Source organism: Micropterus dolomieu, linkage group LG16 (genome assembly GCF_021292245.1).
Source record: "Micropterus dolomieu isolate WLL.071019.BEF.003 ecotype Adirondacks linkage group LG16, ASM2129224v1, whole genome shotgun sequence".
NCBI lineage: Eukaryota > Metazoa > Chordata > Actinopteri > Centrarchiformes > Centrarchidae > Micropterus > Micropterus dolomieu.
Window position 1 is genome coordinate 2,367,470 of NC_060165.1, and position 27,656 is coordinate 2,395,125.

Genomic DNA, 27,656 nt, shown 5'->3' on the forward strand with positions numbered 1-27,656 from the left:
TTGCAGGTTTGCCCACTTACAAAGAATGCAACGATCTATAATTTTAATCATATGTACATTCTAACAGTGAAAGACAGAATCCCAAAGAAAATTCCAGAAAATCACATCATATGAATTTATAAAAATTGATAACCACCTGCTTTTAGCAACACACGTAACAGAATTTTTTTATTTTGGTGATTGGTTGTTTTTTCATTGAACCTATCCAGGGGTGCCTGAAACATCTCCCACTACGCAACTCTATGGGAAATGTAACATACAGTGATTTTAGAGCATGAGCAACAATAGGGTATGAATGTCAGATACTTCCACCACAGTTACCTTCAGTTATTTTTATCATCAATTAATTTGCCAAATATTTTCTCAATGAATTGTTTGGTATTCGTCAATTGTGTAAGAAAATGGTGAAAAATGGCCATCACAATTTCCCAGAGCCCAAGTATTGACATATTTAAATGGTTTGCTTTAGATATCAAGACCAAGAATCTAGAGCTGCGATGATTAGTTGAATAATTAATTGTCAATTGATAGAAAATTAATCATTTGTCAAATAAAAATCTCAAACATTTGCTGGTTTCAGCTTCTAAAATGTGAAGCATTTCTTTGTCATAAATGAGTGCAAACTGAATATATTTGGTTTTGGACTGTGGATTAGATTAAACAAGCAATCTTAATACACATTTAGGGCTGTCCCTGACTAAGGGTTTACATAGTCGAATCAGAATCATCAGGTCCTGCCTATAGTCGACTGGTAATCTTAAGAAGCTGCAGAGTGGCAGTCTCTATTCATTCAACTTACACTGTAAACTGAAGCTTATAGTTGATTACCACTTCACTCACACACACGTGCGCGCTGCGCCTACACATGCGCACTGATGCCCCAGGGTTAGGGTTACAATTGTGGCTCTATTTACGCACCTTAAAAACATTTATTGAAAGTTTCATGTTTCAAGTTTTATTTACAGTCTTAAAAGTTGAAGTGTATATTGTAATAGGCTGTAGGCCTATGTTACCTTATTGGGAGAAAACTGGTAGTTCTATGTAAAATCAGAGGTTGAGCACCCCCATATCGCTTGGACTGTGAGATTGACAGTCAGGCCCCGCCCATCGAATCTTTAACTATTCGGGTCAGCCCTATAATCTGAAATTTTATATAGAAAGCAATTAATATTGGTTTGAAATAAAAATGATCCCCTAAAGAAAAGAAAACTGCCAATGGCAAATGATTTTTTTTTTCTTAAAGAATTATTAATTAAGAATTATTTATCATAAAAAAAAAAACGTTGCCTCATCATTTTCTGTCAATCAACTAATTGACCTATTGTTTTGGCTTTAAATGTGTCTCTTGCAAGTCCCCCAAGAGACTTGGTAGTTCAGGAGTCCCCCTTTATGGGAAATAAAATAATTTAAGGCTAGATGGGGAAGATTCCGAAAACAAAGGCAGCAACACAGCCCTGATATTTAATTTCAATTCATTTTAATTATATAGCGCCAATTCATAAGAATACGTTTGTATGTATACATTCATTCAGCAGTCACAGAGCAGCACAACCATCTTAGTTTTCACGTGACGTCACATTCCAAGGAAAACGCTCCCTTGGAGGGCAAAAAAGACGTTATTTTCTGCTGCCTGCCAACCAATATGCAAGTGATGTTACTTTGAGTTTGTTACTTATTGCGTTGCCAAAATGCTGGATGGTTGTTGTGCTTTCGGATTTAAGCCTACTAATGGAGGAGGAGACAAGGCTGTGTTAGGTGAGGGATTCCCCAGAAGGTAAAAGTAAACATTACTGCAGTTGAGCGGTGGCAGAGATCTGGCGGTTTTTAACGGTAGAAATGCGGCAGCAGATATGTTATATGGATCAGTAGTGCACAACACTTACAGTTTGTGTGCATATCTTTCTTTTTCTTAAGTTGAAAGGTGATCCAAATAAAATCTGACTGCTTTTGCAGCGTCTCTACGGGGGAGTTGTGGTGTTGGTCCGTTGTTTTGCCCTCCAGGTCACCACGCATGTCCTGGCGCTCATACCTCATAAAATGATCTTAAAGCATTACATTCTGTCCTTTTGCTGCATTTATGAGGCCAGAAAACTTGTAGAGAATGTGAGAATGGTCCTGTAAAGTTACATATGTGTATATGAGGATAAAAGTCTGTCAGTTAATTGTGAAAGAACTCAGGGTGTGAGGGCTCTGTTTCATGAGGACATCTCCCACTACAGTTCTCTTTTATTCAAAATTTCCTGAACTGAGCATTGAGATGACAAGACTGAAAATTACTACTTGTTCTGTGTCTTTTAATGAGTTGTATAATGCTCAAACACGTTTTATTTATATTACATTTAATAGAACGATCACAAGCAGTGCTCCAATCTCCACGCAACACCTGAGAGAGAGTCATGGGGTTTCTCTTGACTGTTTTTCCGTTTGAGACCCATGGCATTTTAAAAGCAATTTGACCCCCGCCTGGCCCTGCCACTTAATCTCAGTGGGCTTGTCTGTAGCTGAAAATGTCCTCCCTGAGCCCCAGAGGCACAGCTCCGGCCACTCAGACTAGCTGCAATCACAGGCTACTGGCTGGGGCAATTACAAAAACACCCTGGACCCAGGCTGAATTTTCATCTTATCTATCCAAATGTCAACCTCCTGCTTATTAGCTATCATCATGCTGCTGCCAATCATGGTGAAAGAGATTAGAGTTTTCGTCAGCAGCCACACCCCAACATGCCTACCTCCCACTGAGTCTAATTCTCTCTTGTCTTATTTTCTCTCTTCAAATAGCCCTTATTTATCTTTTCTATTCAGCGTGGCTTAGTTAGTCTCATTATTTTTGTTTTCTGCAGTTCTGCAATTTGATGCTGAGAATTATTGAATGAATGATTATTACCACTTTTACGCTGATGTAGTGATGTCCGGTACCTTGTGTGTTACATTTTATCAAATCAGAATTCAGTACTGAATCTGCTTATTGAATCCCTCAGCAATTTTTTATCATGTTCAGCTTTCAACATTAAGAGTAACTAGAACTAAAAGATCTCTAATCAACTTGTGTCAACTGAGAAGATAGGAAAAGTTTAGAGTGTCCGCCTAATTAATGCTGACAACCTGTAGCAAAAACATGAAAATGAGCTGAGCAGCATAAGACCGGACATGTTGATAAATTGATTACAGTGCCAATCTGATGCGCATGCATGACACAATTTACCTAGAACTTTTCTCTAGTGAAGAGTTGCCTATCTGGCATGCAGACAGCACATTGACCAGTAAACAGCCAAAAGTTTCATTTTAGCTGTTATGGCATTAACAGACACAATCTCCACATTTAAGAGTAGACTTTCCTTTAACTCGACTTCTTCCCTCTCCCGTTTTTTTGTGCTTTCTTGTTTATCTCTAAGAGGTACATAAAATCTTATGAAGAGAAGAATTTTTTGTCATCTGGTTGTTGTCAGATTTGCAACAGTTAAATCTAATAGTTGCCAGCTATTAAATAATTGGAAACAATTACACCTTGAATGGGAACTAGTTTTGTGTAGTGCATTTCATAATACTTTAATGATCTAGTTTAAAGGCGGCCTAAGAGATAGTGGTTAAACCCTAAATATAGTGTGTACAACAGTAGTACAGTGTTGGAGTAACACCTTAAAAAAAGTAATGCAATTGCACTAATGTGTTGCTTTTTGCTGTAACACAGTAATATAACTACTACTAATAAAATTTCTGCGAAACATTTCGGCACCAGAAAAACAAGTCCGTGAGTAAAAGAGCACCGTTATTTCCTGTTGCTAGAATTCGATGCTTGAGACTGTAGGCAGGGTGCAAACTACGGGGGAGCTCGGCTGCTCTTAATAAGATAGTAGCTCCCCTGAAAACATGATTTGTGTAATATTAACAACATGCTATTTTTGCCACGCATTTCTATTTGTCTGTATCTTTATTATCATGGATCATGCGTAAATAGAATTCTATGTGTTTAACGATTTCCTTTCATGGTCAGAGAGGCTGCTGTCAGTGCATTCTGACCAATCCTGTCGGAGTACCGGGATATTTAAATAATCAATGAAGTTATGCTGCTGTACCTTGTTGCATATTTCTTAATGTGAAGACAATTCATCCTATTTCACCCGTCCACAGTGGTTTGAACCATGTTAGTTTGAAACAACATAGTTCGAACTACAATGTTTCCAGATGTGTTCGGACTGACTTTCACAGCGAGAAACCTGCAAAACACTGAACAACAAACTGTCTCATATTAAGCCTGAATATGACAGTTGACTATACCAGCAATAACAAGTAACAGTAAAATAACAATATAAAAATATATATCGCCTAATCCTTTTATTTAATATAACTTTTTTATAGCAATAGCAACTTTTTAAAAGAAAAAATGAAGAACTATTAGAGATTACAAAACATTTAGTAAAATAGGTTTAATCTCTAAATAGCTTCTTTTCAACACTATTATGAATAAAACCTGGCCCACCAGTGTCCATCAAGGCTTGAGAAGAGCTCAGTGGCATAGATGGGTGAGCTTGTCAGAGTTATTCAATAACTAGACAAAGGTTCAAATCCCGTGAGTTCTCTTTTTTTCTCTTTGACATAATGGTAACAAAAGCTCTCAGGGATTAATTCATTACAGTACTTTTAATAAGTTTTTTTATATATATTTGTAATGAAGAGTAGAGAACACCCATCTTCTTCATAGCCTAGAAATTTACACACATACACATAAAGGGAATATTAAAAGTCTTTTTCATTCTCTGTTTTGTCATTTGACCTTACTGACATTACAACCAGCTCCTGATTGACTCCTTAGACCTCTTCTGCTATCTATGACGTAGACACTCTGAATTAAGCTTCTAACCACAGGTCAGGAGCACTAGTTCAAACTGTTGACTTTACGACAGTGGCTGCGAATGTTTATCGGAGCTGTGGTTTTGGGTAACACATGTCAGTAACCAACGTAGTTACATCCATAGTTTGAACTAGGGTTTTTGGAAATGGTTGCGTCACAACTCCATCTTTCCAACCATGGAAGTTGGTACTGTAGTTAGCAACAATGCTTTTTGGAAACGCACCCCTGGATTGGCACACTTGAAGGCGGGGTGAAAAGCCTGCTGTCATAGAGAGGGGTAAGGCACTTGGTTGTTCGCATGAAAAGTAGCAGAAGTGGTTGTGTGGAGAATTAAAGAAAGAAACCTGACCAACCACTGATAGTTGCATGATGACTGCTTGGCCTCAGCCTATCGCCAGTGTTACACTGTATTCTGTGTCCTGTAGCAGTGCAATGACCATTTGTCCTTTGGGTAACATTAAGTGAAAAAAAAGTGAATTCTGCAATTTATTTAGGTGATATTTGTTAAATGATGAAAGAGAATTCATATTATTTCCACTGTGTTTAGCCTCTGCAGCTGTAGCAAACCCCCCAGTGAGAAGCTTAACACTTACTGCAAAAGGAAAAATTAGTCTACTCACGGTTAATGAATCTCCCATAGCAGTGACAAAATATGTGGTGAAAAGCATCCTTTCAGCACAGTAGAATTTCACTGGTTTAGTTATGATACTGAGTGGAATAAAACAATAAATATTTTAACTACGATGTCTTCATTCCCCACCAGAAAAACTACCTAAAAAGATTCGATAAGCATCTTTCGATAAGACGTTCGATAAGTTGGTAAACGGATTCGGAATTTGATTCAGATTTGATAAAATGATGATGATGAATTGATCCTCATCCCTAGTCACGTGGTTTGGAAACTTTAAATGGCCAATAGACTCAAACAGCAGCCTCTCTGTGTTAGATGTGAGATGTGTCCCAGGTATCTAAATGCATGCTGGGAAAGCCATCAGCTTCCCTGCCGCCCAGACAAGCAGCTAAAGATATTGATTGTGCATTTCTGTCTGTTCCTCCCTCGTCTCACAGGGAGGTGGTACATCCGTGAGGGCTGGCTGAAGATGGTTCCTCCTAAAGGTGCAGACGCTAAGCCAAAGATGTTCTTCCTGTTCTCTGACATGCTGCTGCAGGCCAAGCGCTGCAGCCCACTGCGAACCACCAGCGGAGACAAGTTTACTGGCCAGCACGCCTACCCCCTGCAGGACTGCACGGTGGAGAAGGTGTTTGGCCACACCAGGAGCCAGGGAGGCCTGCTCAGCGTGAGTGCCAGCCAGCTAGCCTCATAACTACCTACCTAAGTGTTGTTCATGTGACAAGTTTCTTTCCAGAACATTAAAGGGATCAGGGAGTTTCTGGGATTCTGTGAAATATTTTGTTTGATAGTGTTCAGCACAGTGGGAGTAGAAAACAGACTGAAAAATAACAGTAGAAAACCAGCAAGGAAATAAATTAATTAATGGAGTACTGACTTATTTATGAACAGTAGCTGAAAATTCATATTAGAAGAAAGAACTATACATAAGGAATACAGCAGGAAACTTTTCTTGCATTCGGTTTTGTTCTATGTATTCTCCAGATCTTTTTTACAATACTTTCATACCCATGTATATGTTGAAAGAGTTATTGGGCCTCCTGTCTATACTAGCCGCAAAGTTATTCCCTCATAGTGCAACTGCAGTGTAAGAGATGGAAGTCTCAGTCTGTGCAAAGATTTATTGCACAGCTGAAGCCTCGTAGCTGACATCCTGGATGTTGCAGGTACAAAACACAGACAACCTACACACGTCTTCCAGGATGAAGATACCCACTCGGTTTGTCTTATTCAGGCTGATACGGCTTCATCTTAGCATCAGCTCGACTTTGGAATACACAAGCGGACTGTGTATTTTATCGAGCATCTGTTACAGTGTGGTCACTCTACGGTGGGATCTGAAGGAATAAAATATAAAAGTACTGTATTAAAATAGACTTGAAATTAGTTATTTTCTCTCCAATAAATATAATCAACATAACACAATAGAAATAGTAATAAACACAACATGCATCACAAATCAGCAGCAGCAGCATGCGGATATGTTAATGCTGTTTGATCCTATATATACCTTGTTTTTTATAGGTACTACTCATTTTAGAGAACGCATATTTTGATTTGCCACAGTCAAATTATCTTACAGATTCATAAAGTTAAGTCAGCAAATATCACAGAGCTTTCAGTTTTCTTGTACATATCATCCTGCTATGTAGGGCCATCTACACTAATTGATACAGGATTTGAGATTTTCTGTTAAAATAGAAATGCTCAGTGTTTGTTGGGCAGCAGGTGGGGGAGACATCTGTTCATTGATTTGAGTATACACATGACTGAGTCCTTAGCAGAGGCATTATTTAATTTTCACTTTTGATGTGTGTTGCTTTGATTCGTCTTACATGTGGCCTTGATGCTCACTAATCTGCCAAACAGAGATTTCCTGAATGTTTTCCATTTTGAATGAAAATGTCACTTAGTCTTGCTTGCCGGAGAAGACCTGCGTTCCCTCACCTCTTCTCCCTCCTCACATTGGTGATGTAGCCCAAAAGTTGAACTTTTAATGTGTCTCGTTTTTCAGTCTGATCCATCAGCTGCTGGCTGACAAATTGTGTCTAAATGATGTAGTTGCTGTCATGAAACATTCAAAGGAACAAGTCGCGCGTCATTGAGTGAGTAACCAAAGCGTTTATGCAGCGAGAGTTTAGTGCCAATGCTGCATGGCATCAATATTCATTTCAGCAGATAAGCTCTCGCTCAGAGCTCTTTATGTTGTGCTGTTAATGTGCTTCCCTGTGATGCACAGCGGTGTGTAGAGGTTTGATTACTCTACTGTCTGCTCACACTGCTGTCTGTCCAAAATGTTGGCAGCATTTGATGCAATTTGACATCAACACTTGAGTCACACAGGGACTCGCAGTACACAGTAGGGCTGAGACAATTAGTGGCTTAATAAAACTAGACAGAAATTTAACCGATAATAATTCAGTAAGTGATTTTTTTATTTATTAGGGAAAAAGAAACCAATGATATCAAACTGAGAAATGTGGCAGATTTAAGAAGCACAGTAACTATTTTTCACCTTTGATATGTTTTAGCTGTTTAGCAGAGTCAGAGTCACTTCAATTGGACTATGTGATCATTTCCATTATCAATTAACCTCTTGTCCATTTTTGCTATTAATCAAAAATCATTTAGTCTATCGAATGTCAAAAAAAATGAAAAATGTTCTTCACAAGTTCTAACAACCTAAGGTAATATTTTTAAATGTCTTGTTGTGTCTGACCAACAGCTCAAAACCTAAAGATATTCACTTCACCATGATATAAAGCAAATCCTCACATTATAGAAGATGAAACCAGAGAATGTTTGCCATATTTGCTTGACAGCTGTAATAATTAATAAATTATCAAAATTGCTGCCAATACATTTTCTGTCTATCTACAAAATAATTGATTAGCTTCTTGTTTCAGCTGGAACTTTAAAATGCTGTGGGGTATGGGTGAGATGGGCACATATACACTGAATGAATTCAAAATTATGATAGAATGGATAATCCCTTAAATTTCAAAAAGTTCAATTCCATCACAAGTCACCTGCTATATTTCCCTTAACATAGAGAACATGTGATGATATCAGTCTCGTGTGGATCGACATCTCAGTCATTTTGACAATGGAGAAAAATATAAACATGTTTTTTCATAAAGCCCTTTAAATTAATTTAACAAAACAAGAATTTCACATTTGAAATGCTGTTTAAACACAAACAGCTGTACAAGAAATTAGCCTGAGCAAAATTAGGGTTGCAACTAACAATTATTTATTATCGTTTAATCTGTTTATTATTTTGACTATTCCTAATCAATTATCTATAAAATGCTTCCTGGCATGTTGAGCTGTTCATGCCATAACCTAGAGATTCTGTTTACTATAATATACATGCAGTACATTTTAGGCTGACAAATCACTTTATTATTTCGGTGTCATTACTATTGATGATTAATGACTAATCAATTAAAGCCAGCTAAATAAAAAATAGTTTTAACATTTGACCAGGCATTTAATACCACTTTTTTATACTCAACAGCACTCAGTGCTACAAACACATTTTGGTCAACACAATAAAAGTGTTGCCCCAAAACTGAACAGTAAGAGCTTCCATAGCTTGTTGCTGCAAATGTTCTTGGTTTACCTGCCTGATCAGCCTTTATGATCCACAGCCATTCAGTAGAGTCTGGAGAAACAAAGGGAACTGTATCAGTAGGATGTGGGTGAAATATAAAATGAATGTCTTCTGTGAGAATGTGTAGGTAATCCTGGTAGTACATAAAAGACTACAGAGTACCCGGCTTGTGTGTTGCTGTAAGATCCTCTTGGCAGGCCCAGGGACGTATTGTCATGATTTGTTGAAGGCAGTGTGAATTAAAAGCATCCTTCAAAGGACTAATGAAAAGGCTGCTGATGGGTAGATTAGTCAGAGCTGTATTATTTGGAGTGTGCGTGTAGCCTGTGTTGCGAGCTGGGGAGCGTAGTGATGGCTGCCTGCTGTAACAGAATATCTCAGTTGCTGGATCAGATTAGGCTGCAGATCCATCTCTTCCGGCCCTCCAGTAAATACATCTTCCTCAAGCCTGTCGCCGCTCTCCGCCGGCCCACTGCACGTTATCTAATGGCAGAAATGGCATTTCATTAGCCTCTTATCCCACCGAGGCCCAAATGCATACTCAATAGCATTACACGTAATTTCTCATAAGGACACATTATTGATCCCGGGCCCCAACCTGAGCTAAAGGAAAAGGGCTGTCAGCACTCCAGGGCCCTCCTCATCCATGGCCATGAAAAATTAAAGCCAAATTAAATTTGACAGCTGAAAATGCCATGGCAATCTATATGCAAAGTCAAAAAAAAAAATTGCTTTTATTAAAATTGTCGGTGTTTCTTTTTTTTTTTTTTTTTTTTTTCTTCTTTTTTTCCTGGTCACACATGTTTGTAGAGAGCTGGCTTTTATTTTTGGCTCACCGCACGTTTTTCTCTTCATCTTCTGTCTTCCCTCCGTCTGCCTCGACCTTCCTCGCTCTCTCCTCTCTCGCTGTCTGCCGTCTTCCTCCTGCTAATATCCCCTCGCTACTTGAATATTTTCCCACATCCCTGACAGATTCTCTTTGATGTATAAATAATCAAGCTAAATTATGTGCGGCAATGAGGTTCCGTGCTCTGCCGTTCTTATTATACAAAGTAATTTCTACCTAAGAGGGTCAGATTTCCTGACAAATCCCTAATTACCGCATTGCAATAGAAGAGGAATCTATTTGTGCATAAATCAACCGCCGTCCCCCAAGTGGCGACTGCCTAATATCACGCGGCACTCATTTCGGCCCCACTCACTGAACTCTGTAATTAGATAATGCTTTTGATGATGGTACATTTGAAATCTTAATCTATTAAATGTATAATGAGAGCCACTCCCTCGCCCTGTGTAAAAACATCATTATGTTCTGCTCTGTCCAAATACACATGGCAATGATCGATACAGCACCTCTCAACAAGCTGGTTTCCTGTGTAGAGGCTGCAGCCGTGGGTAAATGTAAAAGGTCATTTAATACGGTAAAGGCCTAATTTTGATCCTCTGTAGCTTTCCCAGTGTAATTATGCTGCACTTAAAGCCCCTTTTGTTTGGGCTTGGACATCTCCCTTTGGTTTGTTTGACAAGTTCAATCCGAGGCTGGTTTTAGCGCTGGATGTGGATGAGAAAGTTGATAATTACTGTTGACTCAAAGGAAGACGACCCTGTCACTTTGTAGACCTGAGAGGAGTCCACAAGAGATCTGAGAACACTTTTCTGTCCAGTTTCAGACGGAACAGAATTTGTTCCTGTAAATATGACCTGCTTTAAGAAATGATGTTACTTTACTCGGCTTTATTTGCTCTGTGTGTTTTCTTTACCTTCAGATATCCGTCAGTGCTGAGGGCGATGAATGATTGTGAAATGCAGCAGTAGGTTTTCCAGTTTGACTAGCTGAGGTTTTTGCTTGATTTAGCCTGCCCTCTACTGTTTTTATAATGTTACTGCAGTCTGCTGTAGAGAGGCTCCGGTGACTAAAAGATGACCAGGCCATTGAAATACAACTAAAGGTGGATAGATCTACAGTTTTTATGGTTCTCGTGCCTCGTGGAAGATCTGCAGAGCTGTAATGCATCTTCTAAATCATGTCTGAAAACTGACAAAATGTCCTGGAAAACTATGATTTGTCATGGAAACGGTTTTAATGTGGGAAAAAGTCCAATTTCCTTGCAACACTTTCAGATGAAAAGACTTTTTACGTTTTACTGAAATGACTAAATGTTGCTGAAGAACAGACTTTACCTTCCCCACCCATTTTAAATATTTAGTACTTGTTCCTGTTAATTCTATGTTTCTAAATGAAGTTTAAAGGGCTGATAAGTTTAAAAGTGTGCCAGAATGGAAAGTCCGTGTGCAGATCTAGAAAACTGTTTTCCCTAATCTGAAGATACCTTGTAAAAGTGATGCTGTTTTGCAGCTGGCTCTATTTGGAAGTCAGAGCGTGTCACCACAGGCTCAGATCACCACAAATGAACGCTGAAACTTTAGGAAACACTGGAGACTGTTTTTCACTGATAATCACTGCTAAAGGCTGCTACAAATGTGCAATCTTCAGATCCAACCTATTGATTAACCTTAAAATCTGAAACTTGCCATATCTGGCTGATAAAGTGAGACTACGGCTTTGAGGATTTCATTGGTCTTATATATATATATAGAACAGTTATTGTTTCAAGAGGTGTAGATGGTGCACGTTACATGGACAAAAATGAGCATAGAAACAAATTTGTCAAACAAATCTTCAGTTTTAATACGACTGTCCTTTTATCCAGTACCCATTCCGTCACATCACAGGATCTGGTGTAAGGAGACCATCAGATTTGAGTTGAACCAAACAACATGTTAGTACAGGGAACAGGGAGAAGTGGAAATATGAACAAGCAAATCTAACTTAAAGACTCATTCAGTGCCAAGAAACACAAAGCCTTTTTAACAGGTAATCACAGCAGCAGGTTTCTCCGAATGAGTTCAACAGGGAACTAGCAAACCTGGATCAACAGCACCACTGTCTGCACCGACACATAAGTCTCTATTGTCAGTGTGACAGGGACAAACCAGTACCTCACACCCACCAAAACACCTCATACACACTCATACTGCCAACAAACATCCTAACGACTCCTCTACATCCTCTTCCCCCAGTTAACCTTCCCCAAAGCCAAACTCCTGCTGATGTCCAGCAACCAGGAGGATCTCAATGACTGGTACCAAAGTCTGAGCTCAGCTATCAGGTATGTTAGACGAAGACACACACGCATGCACGCACCTTAACCTTAACCATGAAAAGTGTATACCTAACCCTTATCCTGGACTGAACCTAAACCCAGTTCTAACCAGGACTGGCCAACATTTTCTCAGACGTACAAGAACACACACACACATACACACATACACACACACAGGGTGTCTCTGAGTCTTTTATGAGATCTACGAAATCAATTGGTGCCATGTGTTTTTAAAACTGAATTTACAATGTTAATACTCATTTTTTTCATTGGAGTGTACTTTAATAGAAAAGTTGCTGACTGCTTTAAACACATGACAGGCCCTTAACTCTGACAGCCCCAATTTAGAACAGTTGATACTATTCTAAAAAATAAACTTGTTATCTTCTCCTTCAATTCTGCCTTAAGTTTCTTTAAATTTAGAGAACACAACTTGTTTCCACGCTGTATGACACTGTATGATGGCACATTGCAGTGCTTTGTATTCTGTATTTGTGTCTGTGCAAGTGTATTCTTTAAATGATGTGTTATAATGTAAATATTCTGTTCTGTATTTAATGCAGTTTTAGAGTGTAAAGTATTCAAACCCAATATACCACACATGTTATGCCACTTTGTTATGTTTTTAGCAAACATTACTCAAACAGGAAGAAACGGGGCATTTGTTGGGGACTGTTTTCAGCGGCAGGTCGATCCCATTTGGTGCTCTAGTGAGATTTTGCCGCAGCAGGACAGTGTATGTGGGACTGAGTCAAAATAAACTACAGCGTGTGTTACCCGGTGCAACGGTGGCTAGTGTGTTTTCGTAGTTTTTGGACAACATTTCTATGGCACATAGGAGTAAGATACACCAGGCTGTGGATGCACGGATCCACAGCCAATGCAAGGATCGGTTCATTGTTGGTTTGCGTCTTGATATGAGATTTATTAACAAGAAGAAAAATATAGAAAATCTCCGGACTTCATGTATTCTCATTGTTTGTCTTCCTGTTTCTTATTACCTGTTGAAAAGTTTCCACCTGTATTTAATAAAATAATGAATTTAATAGAAAGGGATCAGTATTAGGTGTGTGGGCAGGGGTTTGATTGTCCGTCAGCATCAGTGTCAGTAGGTGGAGAATGACTCTCAGTAAAACTTTGAACACTTGACTGGTAGTGTACCTCAGGCCTGTCTGTCTCTCAGACAGCCTCTCAGCATTAATCAGCTAGACCTCAGTAACTCCACTCTCAGCCCGCCTGGCCCCGGCTCCCCAGAGTAGGGTCCGGGTCAGCCCTGCTATGTGGAGGGGCCAGCTATGCCGAGGGCCCCGACCTCGGCATGCCTGGCCAGGCTAATTAGTTTATCACTTTGTCAGAGAGGAGAGAGAGGAGGCTGTCAAAGAGCTCAGACCACCCAGCAGATGGGGGCTGAGGCTGCAGGCTGACGGCTCTAAACTCCAGGGATTGTAATTAGCTGTGGTGAAGGACCAAGGAGAGGACAGGCTTAGAGGATCAGGGGTCAGCGGTGCTCACACCACTGGGGAGGGCTGAGGGCTGTGTGTCTGTCTGCACATAGCAGAATTATTGATTCACACACTGCCTGGACTGTCATCTCTGAATCTGTCAGTTGTTGCTCTCAGTGATTATCAAAAATGTATTGTTTTCTTTGGTTAAGTCGTATCAGCTCGGTAGCTGTTGTTTCAATGCTTTCACTGTTTTTGATGTACTTCAACATTACAAAAAACAGCTAACAGCTGTGAAAGTTGTGAGAGGATGTCCCGGACAGATGAGAGGTTTGATGTCAATATATTCATAAATGAGCAAGCTGTTAATAACATTACAATGTGCATTATTAATTGATTATATTAACTTCTTATTTTTTTTCAAACTCACAGGTGTAAAATTGACAGCTCCCCCTACCTGTGTTTCCCACATATACTTTAGTTGGGCGGGCTGCCCAGGTATATTAACACCTGCCAAAGTATATTTGGCAACCCATTTTAGTTATCTGGTATTAACAAGACATAGACAAGGTGAAAATTTTACATTACAGAACAACCGTGAACACACCAGTGCAAATGTCAGTCAGTACCACATTTGTTTTGAACCACAAGCAGTGCACATGCTGTGTTCAATAAACGCAGCGACTTTACAAAACGGCACCGTAATAACACATACTGCTGATGGAGAAAGTGAACAGAGACGGGAAGAGGCGGGGCATGCCAAAGCGTTTGCAGTGCGAGACCAGAGGTGTAGGTGTGAGTGAGTATGGGGAAAAGAGAAAGGGAGCAGATTCACATCATGACTAAATACTTAAATAAGGTGGAGAATTGAAATAATGAAATAACGTACTAGAAATGCACTACGTTACACACAGAGCTACCACCAGTTCTGTCCCTCAGAACCACAACACGAGACTGCGGACGTTTCTGTTGCGGTTTCAGTCTCTGTTTCAGAACTTCCTTTCAAGAGCATGCATTCCAATATGACACCAACATTATCTGCAGCATTAAAAATGACAACACACTCTCAATTGAAGCAATTTAAGCGTCATAAAGTGTATTGCAGCGCTGTTGTGTATGAGATCATTAAATTCTACGGATCAACCTACTTGCTAACCTAGTGTGTGTTCTCTTTACAGGAAGCTGCAGCCTAAGACAGAAGTCCGTCAAAGAGATGAGTTGTGCCGCAGACCACTCCATTCAACCGCCAACACACACAGCAGCAGCAACCCCAGCAAGAAGAGAAACATGGTGAGTTACACACACACACACACACAGTGAAGCCGTCAAACTGCTTAACATTTATGGACTTAAATTTTTGAGTTGCGACATTCAAGTAGAAAAAGCAAATACAGTGAGGACTGATGTAAATGTTTCACCCCGTGTTCTTTGTTTGAGGGAGTGATGCGTCTGAAATCAGTGGAATCGACTCTCATTTGCTTTTCCCCAAGTTTATGATAATGTTAATAATCAATGTAACATCTCAGAAAGTTAGAAATGAAGTATTGAATTTAAAATTTAAATTTTTTTTTTTGACAAGACTTTATGATTTGATCAAATTGAATACCTTACAGATTAAATTTTTTAATTCTAAAATACAAAATGTAGGCACAGTATTTATCCATTATATGCAACCCTGATGAAATCGGGACTGAACTTGGTGGTTGTTCCTCTAACAGAAGAAGCAGCATTAATCAGTATCTTTATTTTAGCAATGGGATGAAATGACTGTGTGAAATGTAAAAGGTGTCGTAATGCTGAACCCACAGAGATTATCACCACCTCAGCTCTACTGAGCTTTTCACACTCTTTTAGCTCATTTTATTGGATTCCCAGTATTTAGCTGCTAATCACAATTTCTCTGGAGAACATCCCGGAGCTTAGAGAAGAGTGAACATTGGACTTCATCAGGTGGACACAAACATGACTCCAAATAAATGATGATGTTGCACTGTGTCTTCTGGATGTGCTAACAGGTTCAGCATAAAAGCTTAATACGGTGATAAGAAGAAGAAGATATACTTTATAAGGTTGTAAAAAGGTTGTTGTCAGTTTTGCTGGCCCCAAGTGGCCAAACAATCAGTGATTGCAGATAAAAAAAATGATAACACAGAGGTGCTCGAAAGACTCCCATCCACTAACTTTCTCAGTCAGCTTCTTATTCTGAGTGATGGAGTACAAAATCAACACAAAATTTATGTTAATTTAATTTAAGTTATGAGTTTAGTTATTATACAACAGACATTCTGTGTTTTTTTTGTTTTGTCTGAGCTGTTCTTACTTGTAGAGTAGAGGCTGACATTTTTCAGGATTCCAGTGGGATGGGTTTTAATCACGTGACTGGGACAGGACGGGACGGGGGAAAAAAGTAAACGGGAGCCGGCGGGATGGGAATCATAGGCCCACTTTTTATCTTTTGATTTTTATAATAGATGGGACGGGTGTGACAATCAACTCTCGTGTCACATTCTAGTTTGAAGTGGGCCCATTTTCAGAGCTTCCATTGGAATAAAAAGTTTCTCTGCCCCTCTCTTCAGATGAGCATTGAGACAAGCGAGCATGCTCAGAAGCCTCCAGTTGAGTGGGAGGGCAGTCCCCCAAAGAAGATGAAGAAGTCTGACGCTCCAGAGCAGAGGTGGGATCATTTTAGTGTTTTTTTGGTCTTGGGTTCCTGGTCTGGTCTACTGGCAGTTCCCCTTCCACTCAAAAATGTGTTATGCTTATTGTTACTTCAGTTTGGATTGTTGAACTCCACCGAGCAGAATGGCTACAGATCCATATATATTTGGACAGGTTTTGTTATTTTATCTGTTTACTAGAACATATTCCAGGGCTTAAAAACTCTGTCTGATCGCTACTCTAGACTGCAAAAATAAAATGAATCTGCAGGAGAGATGGCAGGAACTGTTAGGAGTGGCCAAAACAACAGTTGAGTACATTCTAAAAGAAAAAGTGGTGCATGATCTCAGGATCTTTTCCACGGTGAAAGAAAAGCCCCTTCACAATCTCCAGCCAAGTGAAGAACATTCTCCAGGATGCAGGCATATCATTATCCTGCCTTACATGAAGAGAACACTTAAAGCTGGAGAAGGCAACGTTGGAGGAACTAGCTAGATATAGAAAGTATCAGAGAGTGCACATAGTGCACGTGTGTGCAATAGGCAGGTAGACAGGCAGTTAAGCCAGCCAGTCATTGGCTGTGCTTATTACATTGCTGCCACAGAGATCAGATTTTTTTTTTTATTTTTTTTTTTTTTTTTGTGTCAAAGCATTTGATTTATTGATTGCTGTCGGGACGTAAAGAGACTTTCTACTAATATAACAAAATAAGCTGAAATAATTGCCTACCCCAGCTTTAACAAGAGCAAACACAGATGGTTCACCAGGTGTTCACAAGGTGCAAACCACTGATCACCTCGAGAATAGAAAGGCCAGATTAGACTTTGCCCAAAACCATCTAAAACAGTCAGCCTAGTTCTGGAACAGCATTCTTTGGACAGATGAATCTTAAGATCAGCCCAAACACCCAGGGGAGGCAGTAGGGTTAGGGGTGGTGTTTATTGATGATGCACCAGAAGCAGCCGGGTGAATTCTGAGGTGTATAGGGATATACTGTCTCCTCAGATTCAGTAAAGTTGATTGGATGACCAGTATAGATGGACACTGACCCAAAACATACTATAAAACCCAGGAGTTTTTTAAGGCAAAGAATATTCTGCAGTGGCCAGGTCAGTCACCTGATCTCAACCCGAGCGAGCATGCATTTCACTTCCTTACATGCTTGCATCTTGTGTCCAGCAGTGAAACTTGTTTTCATACTGAGTAGGAAAACCATACGAGACACACATTATTATTCAAAGCAGACCGTTAAAAGATGTCTGGAGGGGATCTTTAAAGACTTTCTGACAGCGGCAGGTATCAAGGTAGTCATATTTCAGAGGAGGTTGACGGGCTTACAGAAATGTGCTTTGTTGCTGATTCAGTATGATTTGAAACCTTTTATTTGTGTGCCCAGCAGTGCCGAGGCGTCCACATCCAGCTGTGTGATCCTCTGATGGATGACTTCTTCTTCTTCAGACTGTGAATGGAATTCAGTCTGATGATAGTGGAGCGTGCAGGTCCGTCTGAGAGTTTCTCTTCAGATTGACTTTTGTGTTCCAGTTCTGCCAAACGTGACACACACACACGCAGCTGTATGCCTGTGCAGTGACTTATTTTTACGACTTATTTTTTACTATGCTTTCTAACATGTCAACATGTGAGGTCAGGAGAGGTTAGGATTATGACTAACAGCAGCTTCAGCTTCTGCTCATCCTGTGCAATATAACCTATCTTGATCTGCTGCTTTAAAAACCAAATATGTGATTAATGTTTAACTGTGAGCAGGGCGCTGCTGCGGAGGTTCATCTACACTCTGCACGAGTCAGTTCAGGGGCTCTTTTTCAGCCAGTCCGCTTTTTACACTGCAGTTACAGGCAGACTTTAGAAAAGAAGAGAAAGGAAGAAATTAAAAAGAACTTTTTGGATAGGCAGTTAAATAAAGACACGGCATAATATTCACGGCTGCTGCTTAGTACAGGTGGCCCCACAGGGCTTGGACTAGGTCCCATTTTTAAAAAGTAAATGTGTGACACTTTATACAGTTAAAGCTTTTCCATTTTCCAGTTGGTTCTGTCCAATCAGCTCAGTGACTCGTCTTCACCTACATTCACTTTTCACATACTGAAGCAAACCGAACGCTTTGTTTCCTTCACTTTCATTTTAGTTTTCTTAGAGTTCACTTCATCATAGAAATGTACTTTATATCCAAAAGGATTTTTTTTCCCCCCATGACACTTTTTCATCATTATATTCATTTCATGAATATTGCATTGTCGTGGCAGTTGTTTTACACCAGTGCGCCCTTACCTCTGAGCCAATACAACACAGCCAATCACCATCTGGGTTTATCCAACTATTTTCTGTTGCTGTCGTTTGTCCCACATGACCTGAACGCATCAGTGCTGCTGCTCTTTTCTCAAAATAATCAAAGGAAATGATTTTAACCTTCCTTGGATTACCAGATATACAGTAGTTATCTTACTTGTGAGAAACACTGGGGAATAACTATTCTTATAATATTAATTGAATGAGTGCATCAGCTGCACTGGATTCTACAAATGACACAAGTCTCTGTGTAGATTTCTGTGCAGTATCTGCATCCAGGAAAGAAACCCTGGTTAACAGATATAATGTTCTACATGCTGACTGTCTGGTTATCATGTCCTTTATCCTTTACTATATATTTTATTTACAAACCAACAAATATTTGCTTCATCTGCATTATACTTTATATATTTTATTTTAATGTGTATTTTACAGATTTGTTTTCCTATTCCTATTTTTCCTATTACATCTGTTTGCTAAATCCCAAGCTGTTACACTGGTTAGAAATCATGATTGGAGATGGAAATAATGGAAATGTCCCAATAAAACATGTGTGTGTGTGTGTTTTTTCAGCACTTGACATCCACTAGATGGAGACACAGAACAGTGGTGTAGCAACTGTGGTGTCAAATGCACATATATTATACACCACATAACATTTTTCCTTTTTGAAAAAGTGCCCAGAATTGATTTTGTATCTACAAGGACATACACAATTCTTTAATGTTTTTGACTATATTTTTTGCCATTCTCCTTTTTTATTCCGCGAAGTTGATCTGTTAAACTCCAAGTTTATACTTTGAGGCTTGAGCAGTCTGAGTCAAGTTATTTTCTTCTAGTGTTTTTATTTCCAAATATCCATCTTTTTGTTTTTCCCTAACACTGTTTTCACGCTGAGCTGTGGCAGAAGCACAGTGACACAATTTGATTACAAAAAAACATGAAATGATAAAACTAAGGATCATTATATTAAAGAAAGACAAAAGTACAGTCTAAAAGATTTTTAACAAGTCATTTTACATCTAACGCATGTGACATGGCTCCTCCAGTAGTAGGCCGTGTTCCTCATTCATCAGTCTTCCCTCCTCAGCTCCTCAGCATGTCGTCGTTCCTCTCTGTATTAATAGTCTGTTATATAGATGCACTCGTTGCTGCATCGTGTCTAGCCTGTGACCTCTGCAGAGACAGGAGACTCCTGGAAAACATTTGTCTTCCCGTATGGTGAATACAGCCTGTTCAGGATATAGAATCACTGATTTGCTGGAGCATGCATTTATTCTCTCTGGCTGACAAAAACAGTTAGAAATATGATCTGAAATAATGATAAACAGAAATCCCATAATGTCTTTATAGATTGCTCCCAACATGACTAAAGTGAATCTCTAAGCTGCTGTGACTGATAAACACATCGGATTTGTTCCTTTACTGACATACTATTCAGGAATTATTACATGTATTACTAGAGCACCTGTACTCATTCAGTTAGATTCACAGCTCTGTGTTGTACTTTCTATTTCTCAGTGTATTGCTGCCTGTGGCATGTGTGATATGATAAACCAAATGTACTTTGCTCAGCTCAGTAGAGCTGGCTCTCCTATCCGTCCTTATTAAACTGTGTTCACCATCTTTTTTATCTATAAACTGTACTGGGGCACATAACGGTACATGGAAGCCCCTATATAATAGCCCTCCTGTCTGTGATACAAAAGTTTACATTCAGTTGTAAAGAGGGTGTATGTCATTCTTGGCATACTACAACTCGTATTTTTCTGAGATGGAATGATTAGAGGCACATGCTTCTTTGTCACAAGAAAACATTCATGAAGGTTGGTTCTTTCATAAATTTATTATGGGTCTTCTAAAATATGACCAAATATGCTGGGTCAAAATACACAGCAATGCAAATATTTGGTTAAATGTCCCTTGGCCGGCTGAAATTGTTGACTTCCTGACAGACTGGTTTCTTCAGCACAGTGCACCGGTTACTTTGTTGTGAATCAGCGCTACATAAATGAATTGAATTGAATACTCTAAATGGGGTAAGTCGGGACTTTGGGAAAGTTCTAAAACCTTAATTTAGGACTGATTTATTCCTTTACCACTTGATGTGTGTTTGGGGTCATTGTCCTGTTGGAACACCAGATGCATCCAAGAATCTACCTTCTGTTTGATTTAGGTTTGCCTGAAGGATTTGGCTTAGGTTATCCTCCTTAATCATTCCATTTAACTTTCTATAAACCACCAGTTTCATTGGCAGCAAAACAACTTGGGAACTACTGAGCACCTCCCTTGGTCATAGTCCTGCACAGTAAGTTCACGTAGTTAAGCAAAATCCTCAACCTTACAAGCAGTAGGCCTACACCATTTGTCAAATGAATGTTCCTTGTCCCATACATAGGTTTGGGTCAAAGTTTTCTTGCGGCAGTGGAAAAACTGTCATATAGAGGAAGAGTTACCCTCTATCAAGAAGTCAACGCCCTGAGGTACTTCTGTGGCTAAAGCACTTTATATGTGGAAGTTTTTCAAATGTGTGACGGGGAAATCTGTAGGAAAAAAATCCATAAACATCCTACTGTCCACAAACATGTATTTTCAAATTTGTGTTGTGGAAAATTTTATCCACAAAATTATGCAACAAATTGTACATGTGAAGTGGGTTTTGCAAATTTGTGGACCACTTCCTGTCCATTTGTGGGTCACGTTACATTTGTGACATCCCTTTTGTGTATTTGTGGAATTTTGTCCAGTGTGTACAGTGGAAATCTGTAGAAAACATCCACAAGTATGAGAGGCAGGTGGCAACTGCTACATTCCCTCACATGAGCTGACAGGATTACCAATCAATCGATCAATAAATCCAATTTTTACTTTTACTTGTGCAGACTCACCATTCAGCATGGTCCCAATACACTTTACAATTAAAAGGAATGTATAGGTCAAACATATCAAGCAGAAAATACAAGGAAAACTACCTAGTATCATCCTCATCTGCAGGAGACGAGAAGGACTGTAGCGTGGTTTCAACAGCAGGTGAAAGATAAAGTGGAGAATCTTTAACCCAACACTCAGGATCAGGTATATCCTTGTCACATCCAGGTAAGTCTGCTGTGCAGTGCCTGTTTACCTAGGCTACTGTTTGTTAGCGCTGTGTTAGCTGTATAATGTTAGACAAATTTAGGTTACAGCTCACATGAAATCATTTAGTTCAAGTCAAGACACTTCATGGGTTTCACAATAACTGGTATTCCATAGTGATGGAATCAGAAGTAGACTACGGCAGTTGGCCTGATCAATTCAAAAAGATCATTATTATAGTAAACCATGACGTCACTGGAGTGTTTGTAACATGATTATGTGAATGATGTGATGTGGATTTTCTTTTTTTCCATTTTCTCAGCACCACCTTGGCTTTATCTCTGCTCCAGTCCCAGCTGTCCCTGGACTCCGAGCCACCCTCAGCCTGCTTTCTAGGCTTCTGCTGGCCCACTGGACTGTTCTCCATCTACATTCTGTGCAAGTGTATATAGTTTACTTTGAATACTTATTGTGACGGCCCTTCTGCTGGGTTCACACTGCTGCTGATTTGCTCTCTGTCTCCAGGGCTGCTGGGTAATCAGGGGCATGAGACACACATTTAGGCGTTGGTGCTTGGTTTCCTTTTATTTGTTTTAACAGCACATTTTCACTCATCCACTCCCTACACTACAGATTCCTCCTAATCATGAGTTTGGGTTGGTTTTCCTTATTTTGTTTTAAATAAATTACTTTGTCATTTAGTTTACGTGTATGTCTTCCGTTTATTAGTGCCGGGCTGTGACATATTCATATAAATATGAGCCTACATTTGAAAATTGTGTTTGTAGTTCAGTTTGCAGGATTTTGTTTCTATTATCATGATGAAGAACAAAAGATCAAGCAGGAATGTGTCACTTTGAAATTGTGTGAAAGTGCAGCAACATTTTCCACTGACCCCACACAACAAGGAAGAGACATGACTAGCTAGTCATGTTGCATTCTATGTTTATAGGAGGAATGTCAGGTCAAAAACATCCTGCTAGAAATTATCTATCACTGCAGCCTTCAGCTGGAATTCACTGCCAGAACATGCAAATAACCTGTAAAATTGATTTACTTTTTTCAATATGTTTATTGTTAACAGTCTATGCGCATTTAGTAAAGTGAAGTGTTTGTGGAAGGATATTTTAGTTGATGGGGGGGGGGGGGGGGGGGGGGGGGGGGTTTCAAGGAATAAAATATTTTGTAACAAAATGACATGTTTTGTATGCCTGTCTGTGATTTCGTGACCCTTATGCAGTAAAGATCATAACCAGAGAGAGACAAAGTTAACAGAATAGTGCCCTACATTCCCGAGCGACTTGAAGGCAGCATGCACTAATTTACAGTAAACGGATGCGGTAATTTGCATAGCGAGCAGGAAGTTTTTCATTAGTCAACAGCAGGTCGGTCAGGCGCTGTCGTCGCGCTTTGGCTTTAGTTTAGACCACAGCAGTATGAAAAGCAGAGACTTCTCGACTGGAAATGATGGATGTGACGGTTTTTTTCTTTAAAATGATCCTTCTGCGACTGGTTTCGGTTTTAACGTGCGTGTCTCTGTCGGCCACGGAGGGGCTTTCAACATGGGCTCCTGCCAACTGCTCTCAACAGGTGAGTTTAGTTAAGCTAGCAGCCCCGGACAGGCTGGGACTGAACAATGCTCGGCCAGACAGAAACACTAAGTCCAATTAGAATAATTAACAGCATTTTTTGATATGGTAATGTTGTGAGTATGTCGCAAAATATGAAAATTCAAATAAGAAACAAAGGTCACATCATTTAGGAAAAAAGCATAATTTTATTTCAAATATAGGCGAACTTAAAACTAACGTTAGTCCAGATACTGGAATGGTTACCATGTAGTTATGACCTGGAACAGCCTGTCTGCTTCACTTACCACGATTAATAATTCACTCGTTTATTAATTAATCATTGTTCATTTCTGATATAGGCTTTGTCTTGGCATTTAGACGCATGACTTTTTCTGTCATAGTATAAAAGTTTCTTGTTGAAGATCATTTTGTACAACGCAACAACAAACCAAAATGTCATCATAACATGACACACAGTGGAGGTGATTGGGACAAAACAGGGCTGTGCCTTTTTAGGGCCCTACAAACTTGTTGGTGTTGATTTTGTTTCATGTGTAATGATATTTTCGTCAGATGTGTTCTGTAAAGCTCTTCAGTAGTCTTTATATTTGTAATGTTGATAATACAGCATCTCTAATCTTTGCTTTTCTCCTGTTTCTCCTGCCACAGGGTCTGAGGTGTACAGTCAGCACAAGTGAGGGGATTTTATACTCTTGTTTAAACTGTATTCATGTGTCTAGTCTATTAAGCGCATGTTGAAGAAAGCAGAGTGCCCTCACAGATTACAGATTTGGGTTTTGAGGTGTTACAATAATACTCTTAGACACGTTTAGTCACCAAAAGTAGGTGCATACTCTCCATCTTAAAAACATTTTTATCCTACAAAATTTCAGTGTTCTGCGCCAAACTGACTCACTGATGTGGAGCTGTGTAATACTTTCTTGCATTTGAATTAAAAAGTGAATTAGCACACAAAAAAGATTTGGTGTAAATATATTAATGCTCATAATGCAAGCAATTTTTTGTGTGTGTGTGTAAGCAGGTAACTGTTGGGACAGTAAGTGGTTGGATGTTAATGACTACACTCCCAGCAGTCCAGAGGACCTGAAGGTGTCTTTTGACACCAGGCAGGATGAGAAAGGACACCTTCATCCTGTGGTAGTCGCTAACTGGAAGTTAAAGGATGATGGTGAGTCATTCTGTTGTCTTGAAATGCTCAAGGAAAGAGACGGCGCACAACTCGTCATACTCTAAATAACACACCCAGTGGAGGGGAAAACCGTCAGCACCGCAATATGCAACCAAGAGCTGAAATATTAACAAAATGCCAGTAGCTAGTTAAAAACATTAGACTTCAGCACATCACGGGATCATTTTAGCTCCTTATGTCTACCAGAGAGGAAAAGCTTTGTTGATACACTCAGTATTGTCATTCTGTCTCAGTGTCCCTTTTCCTTACCTTGCTTTATTTGGAGTTATGATCCCACTGAATGGCCTGAAGTGAATACTTTGATATTTGCAACTATTTTATGGAATTACCAATTAAGATCATTATGTAACCCAGTGGTTCTCAAACTGGGGGGCAGGCAAACTGCTGAGGTAAAATATGGAGTGGAACTAAGTTGAATGAACATGATTTATGTAGAGAAATGATTGATAAGAATTCAATCCAATTACATGTAGTGGGGGGGCATGAACCTTTTTTGTCTTTAAAAGGGGGTCATGACAGAAAAAGTTTGCGAACCACTGACACACACATCACATAATAAAGATTAAAACTAGGCCTTGAATAACTTTAGATTCAAACTCTACAGTTTGAGAAAAGTGCTTGTTGCACATGTAGGTCAGGATCCACCAGTTTTCCCACTCTTCCTGCTGATGCCTCACTTCTTACTGCCTATTTGCACTGTTGTCAAAGCGAGCGTTCGGGGCGGGGAGTTTACATACAGAGTCAATGCAAAGAAGCGTAGAGCTGCGATTTCCTGTCGGGTGCCGAGTGACACGAAGGGGGCGGTGCTGGCGACGCGAAGCGAAGGCAACGTGAAGGAAATCGCGTGAGTTGAAAACTCAAGCGAAGAAGTCGCATGACGCTGAGTCACGATAGCCTATCAACGTTGAGATTGTCCGTACGTAACCGAGGCTTCAGAGCGTTGTGTGCAGAGGGCCAGGCAGAGCAGGCAATTGAAAATCTGCTGGCCAGGTGAGAGCTGCTAAACTTGGGCTAGAGGAGCAGGGAGCAGCGCTCCAGCTTTTGGACAAATAAACCCCCGTAGTAAGTCTGGATTCTGCTCCTACAACTACGCTGTTTACTTGCGGGAGGAGCTCGGAGTAAACTGCTTTTATTAAATTAGCTTTTTACTTTAGTTGTGTAAATTTCTGGTGAGGACTTTAGTTAAGCTCATGATCAATGTGATGTAGCGAAGACGGGAAGGAGCATTGAGACAGGAAGTGACCTTCTGTTTCTCCTCAGGCAGCATTGGTTACCTGAAAGCCACTGAGCTTCATGTCCTTGTGAAGTCCACCAACCAGAACCTGTGTGTTCGATATTCTTTCAAAGACAAACTCCCAATGAGAAGTCCATCACAAGAAAAGGTGGGTGTCTTACAACAATTACTGAGATGTTTACTCAGTCAGAACATATGTGTCTTTTAAATATGTCCTGCTGGTATTATTATGGAAACTTTACCATCCAGTTTGACCATAATTCCAGTTTTTAGTGGTCTCTTTTGTTCTGAATGACTTGTAGCATTTCTTTGTCTGTGTTTGCAGCTTCTTTATGCCATGTATGTGTTGTTAAATAGATGAATGTGTTTCTGAATTTGCTTGTGTTTTAGTTATTTGCAACATTTCTTTCCCCTGAAGATGCTGGTCAAAGCAATCGGGATATGTTCTTCAGTGGCTTGTGTTTTACTGAGCTGCACTGCATTGAGCTCTGTTGGACACCATACTTATGCACACAGTTAATAAGATCATTTCTTGACCTGGTCACATTTTGATCAGTATTAGCTAGCTTGAGCCCTTTGGATGGGGTGTTAAAGAATGAAACGGTTACTCTGATATTCCAGAGGAAAAGCAGTGAAGGAAAGCAGAAAAGCAGGCTGTTGCTTCTTAAAGGAGACCTATTATGCTTTTCCACATTTTATGACTTTTCTACAGTGTTGGATGTTCATGTTAAACGTGGCCAAAGCTTCAAATGATGAGGTTAAAGTATTTAAAAGGAAATGCCTAAACTGGATTGATCTCGTTGATTTTAATATAGGTGAAATACGCAGCTGTATTATAACAGGAGTTATAAATATCAGATCTGAAGCAGATACTTAATATTAAATGCTACAGACCAGAATCAAGAGAGAACGCCCTGATTGGGACAACCGTTGCATAGCTTTAGGTGAAGCCCAGTCATCACATTTTAATTCCCTGACAGGCAATAATATAACGGTATTGTTTTGTGTTTTCAGTGGTCTTTCTCGGCTGTTGTGCTGTTGGACCCTGGTCAGTCATACTGGGTCTCTGTATTCAACATCCCTAAACCAGAGTTGGGCCACAGCAACTACAACGTTGGCGATAACATCAGCGTTCCTGGTGAGTCAAAACCAGCAGTAGGTTGATTGGTCTGTACATTGTCCTGTCACTGTTTGGTTGAAACTATGAATGACTTTAGTTTTCTTTTATTAAATATATTTCAGCCTTCTTATTTGTTCATTTTTAACTCATGTAATCAGTCTGTTTTCTGTGTGTGTGGAGCTTATATAAAATGGTTAATTAGATTCTACAGGATTAAAGGATATGTACTGAAACAACAACACTAAAGTTAGCTTCTAATTCACAGCTTCGCTGTCCGCGGTTAAGAGAAACTTAACTTACATTGTTGAGCAATGTGAAAGCGTGTTACACATTTTGGGTAAAGCATCAGCAGTGTCTGATATCAACCTACGTTTAGATTTGTAAAACCTTTAATTGCACACGTGAAAATGCAAAAAAGGGCAATTTCTTTTTTCACATCTAGACCACTTTAGACCAGGTCCAGATTAAAAAACAGACTACTTAGACTTGTCAAATCTGAACTAGATCATCTCAGAGAATCCAAAGAAGTCTGTGAAGGTTTTCAGTCATCCAGGTCATAGTTATTCAGGGAAGGTTAAATCAAGGGCAGCTGGACTTGGTTGAAGATACTGGTGGACACTTTGCTTCTCATCCAAGAGGCTTCTTCAGTTCTGACTGACTGGCAGGGAGTCCCAGCTATTTGCCCTCTGTGGGGTCGTCATCAAGGTGGTGGATACAACTTGGTTTGTTAGTGCTCCTGGCTGTTGTAACAACACTCTTTATGGTTGTTGAAGTCATCT

The 27,656-nt window shown here is 39.7% G+C and overlaps 2 protein-coding genes across 4 annotated transcripts in view; both read left to right on the forward strand.

Annotated features, from left to right (window-relative positions):
* Nucleotides 1-19,242, forward strand: part of arhgef39 (Rho guanine nucleotide exchange factor (GEF) 39) — a 90,169-nt gene extending 70,927 nt beyond the window's left edge. The window contains exons 8-12 of one of the 2 annotated variants that reach the window (XM_046072500.1): nt 5,918-6,147; nt 12,178-12,266; nt 14,881-14,992; nt 16,279-16,376; nt 17,757-19,242. In XM_046072500.1, the coding sequence (XP_045928456.1) occupies nt 5,918-6,147; nt 12,178-12,266; nt 14,881-14,992; nt 16,279-16,376; nt 17,757-17,796 (569 nt within the window). In that variant the 3' untranslated portion in view covers nt 17,797-19,242. The remainder of the gene's footprint in view (nt 1-5,917; nt 6,148-12,177; nt 12,267-14,880; nt 14,993-16,278; nt 16,377-17,756) is intronic. The other variant, XM_046072502.1, reaches the window with a different exon arrangement.
* Nucleotides 19,243-23,094: 3,852 nt separating this feature from the next.
* The window catches only part of il17ra1a (interleukin 17 receptor A1a), a 12,771-nt gene continuing 8,209 nt past the window's right edge, over nt 23,095-27,656 (forward strand). Inside the window, exons 1-5 of one of the 2 annotated variants that reach the window (XM_046072384.1) lie at nt 23,095-23,332; nt 23,983-24,007; nt 24,353-24,502; nt 25,784-25,905; nt 26,772-26,895. In XM_046072384.1, the coding sequence (XP_045928340.1) occupies nt 23,207-23,332; nt 23,983-24,007; nt 24,353-24,502; nt 25,784-25,905; nt 26,772-26,895 (547 nt within the window). In that variant the 5' untranslated portion in view covers nt 23,095-23,206. The remainder of the gene's footprint in view (nt 23,333-23,982; nt 24,008-24,352; nt 24,503-25,783; nt 25,906-26,771; nt 26,896-27,656) is intronic. The other variant, XM_046072385.1, reaches the window with a different exon arrangement.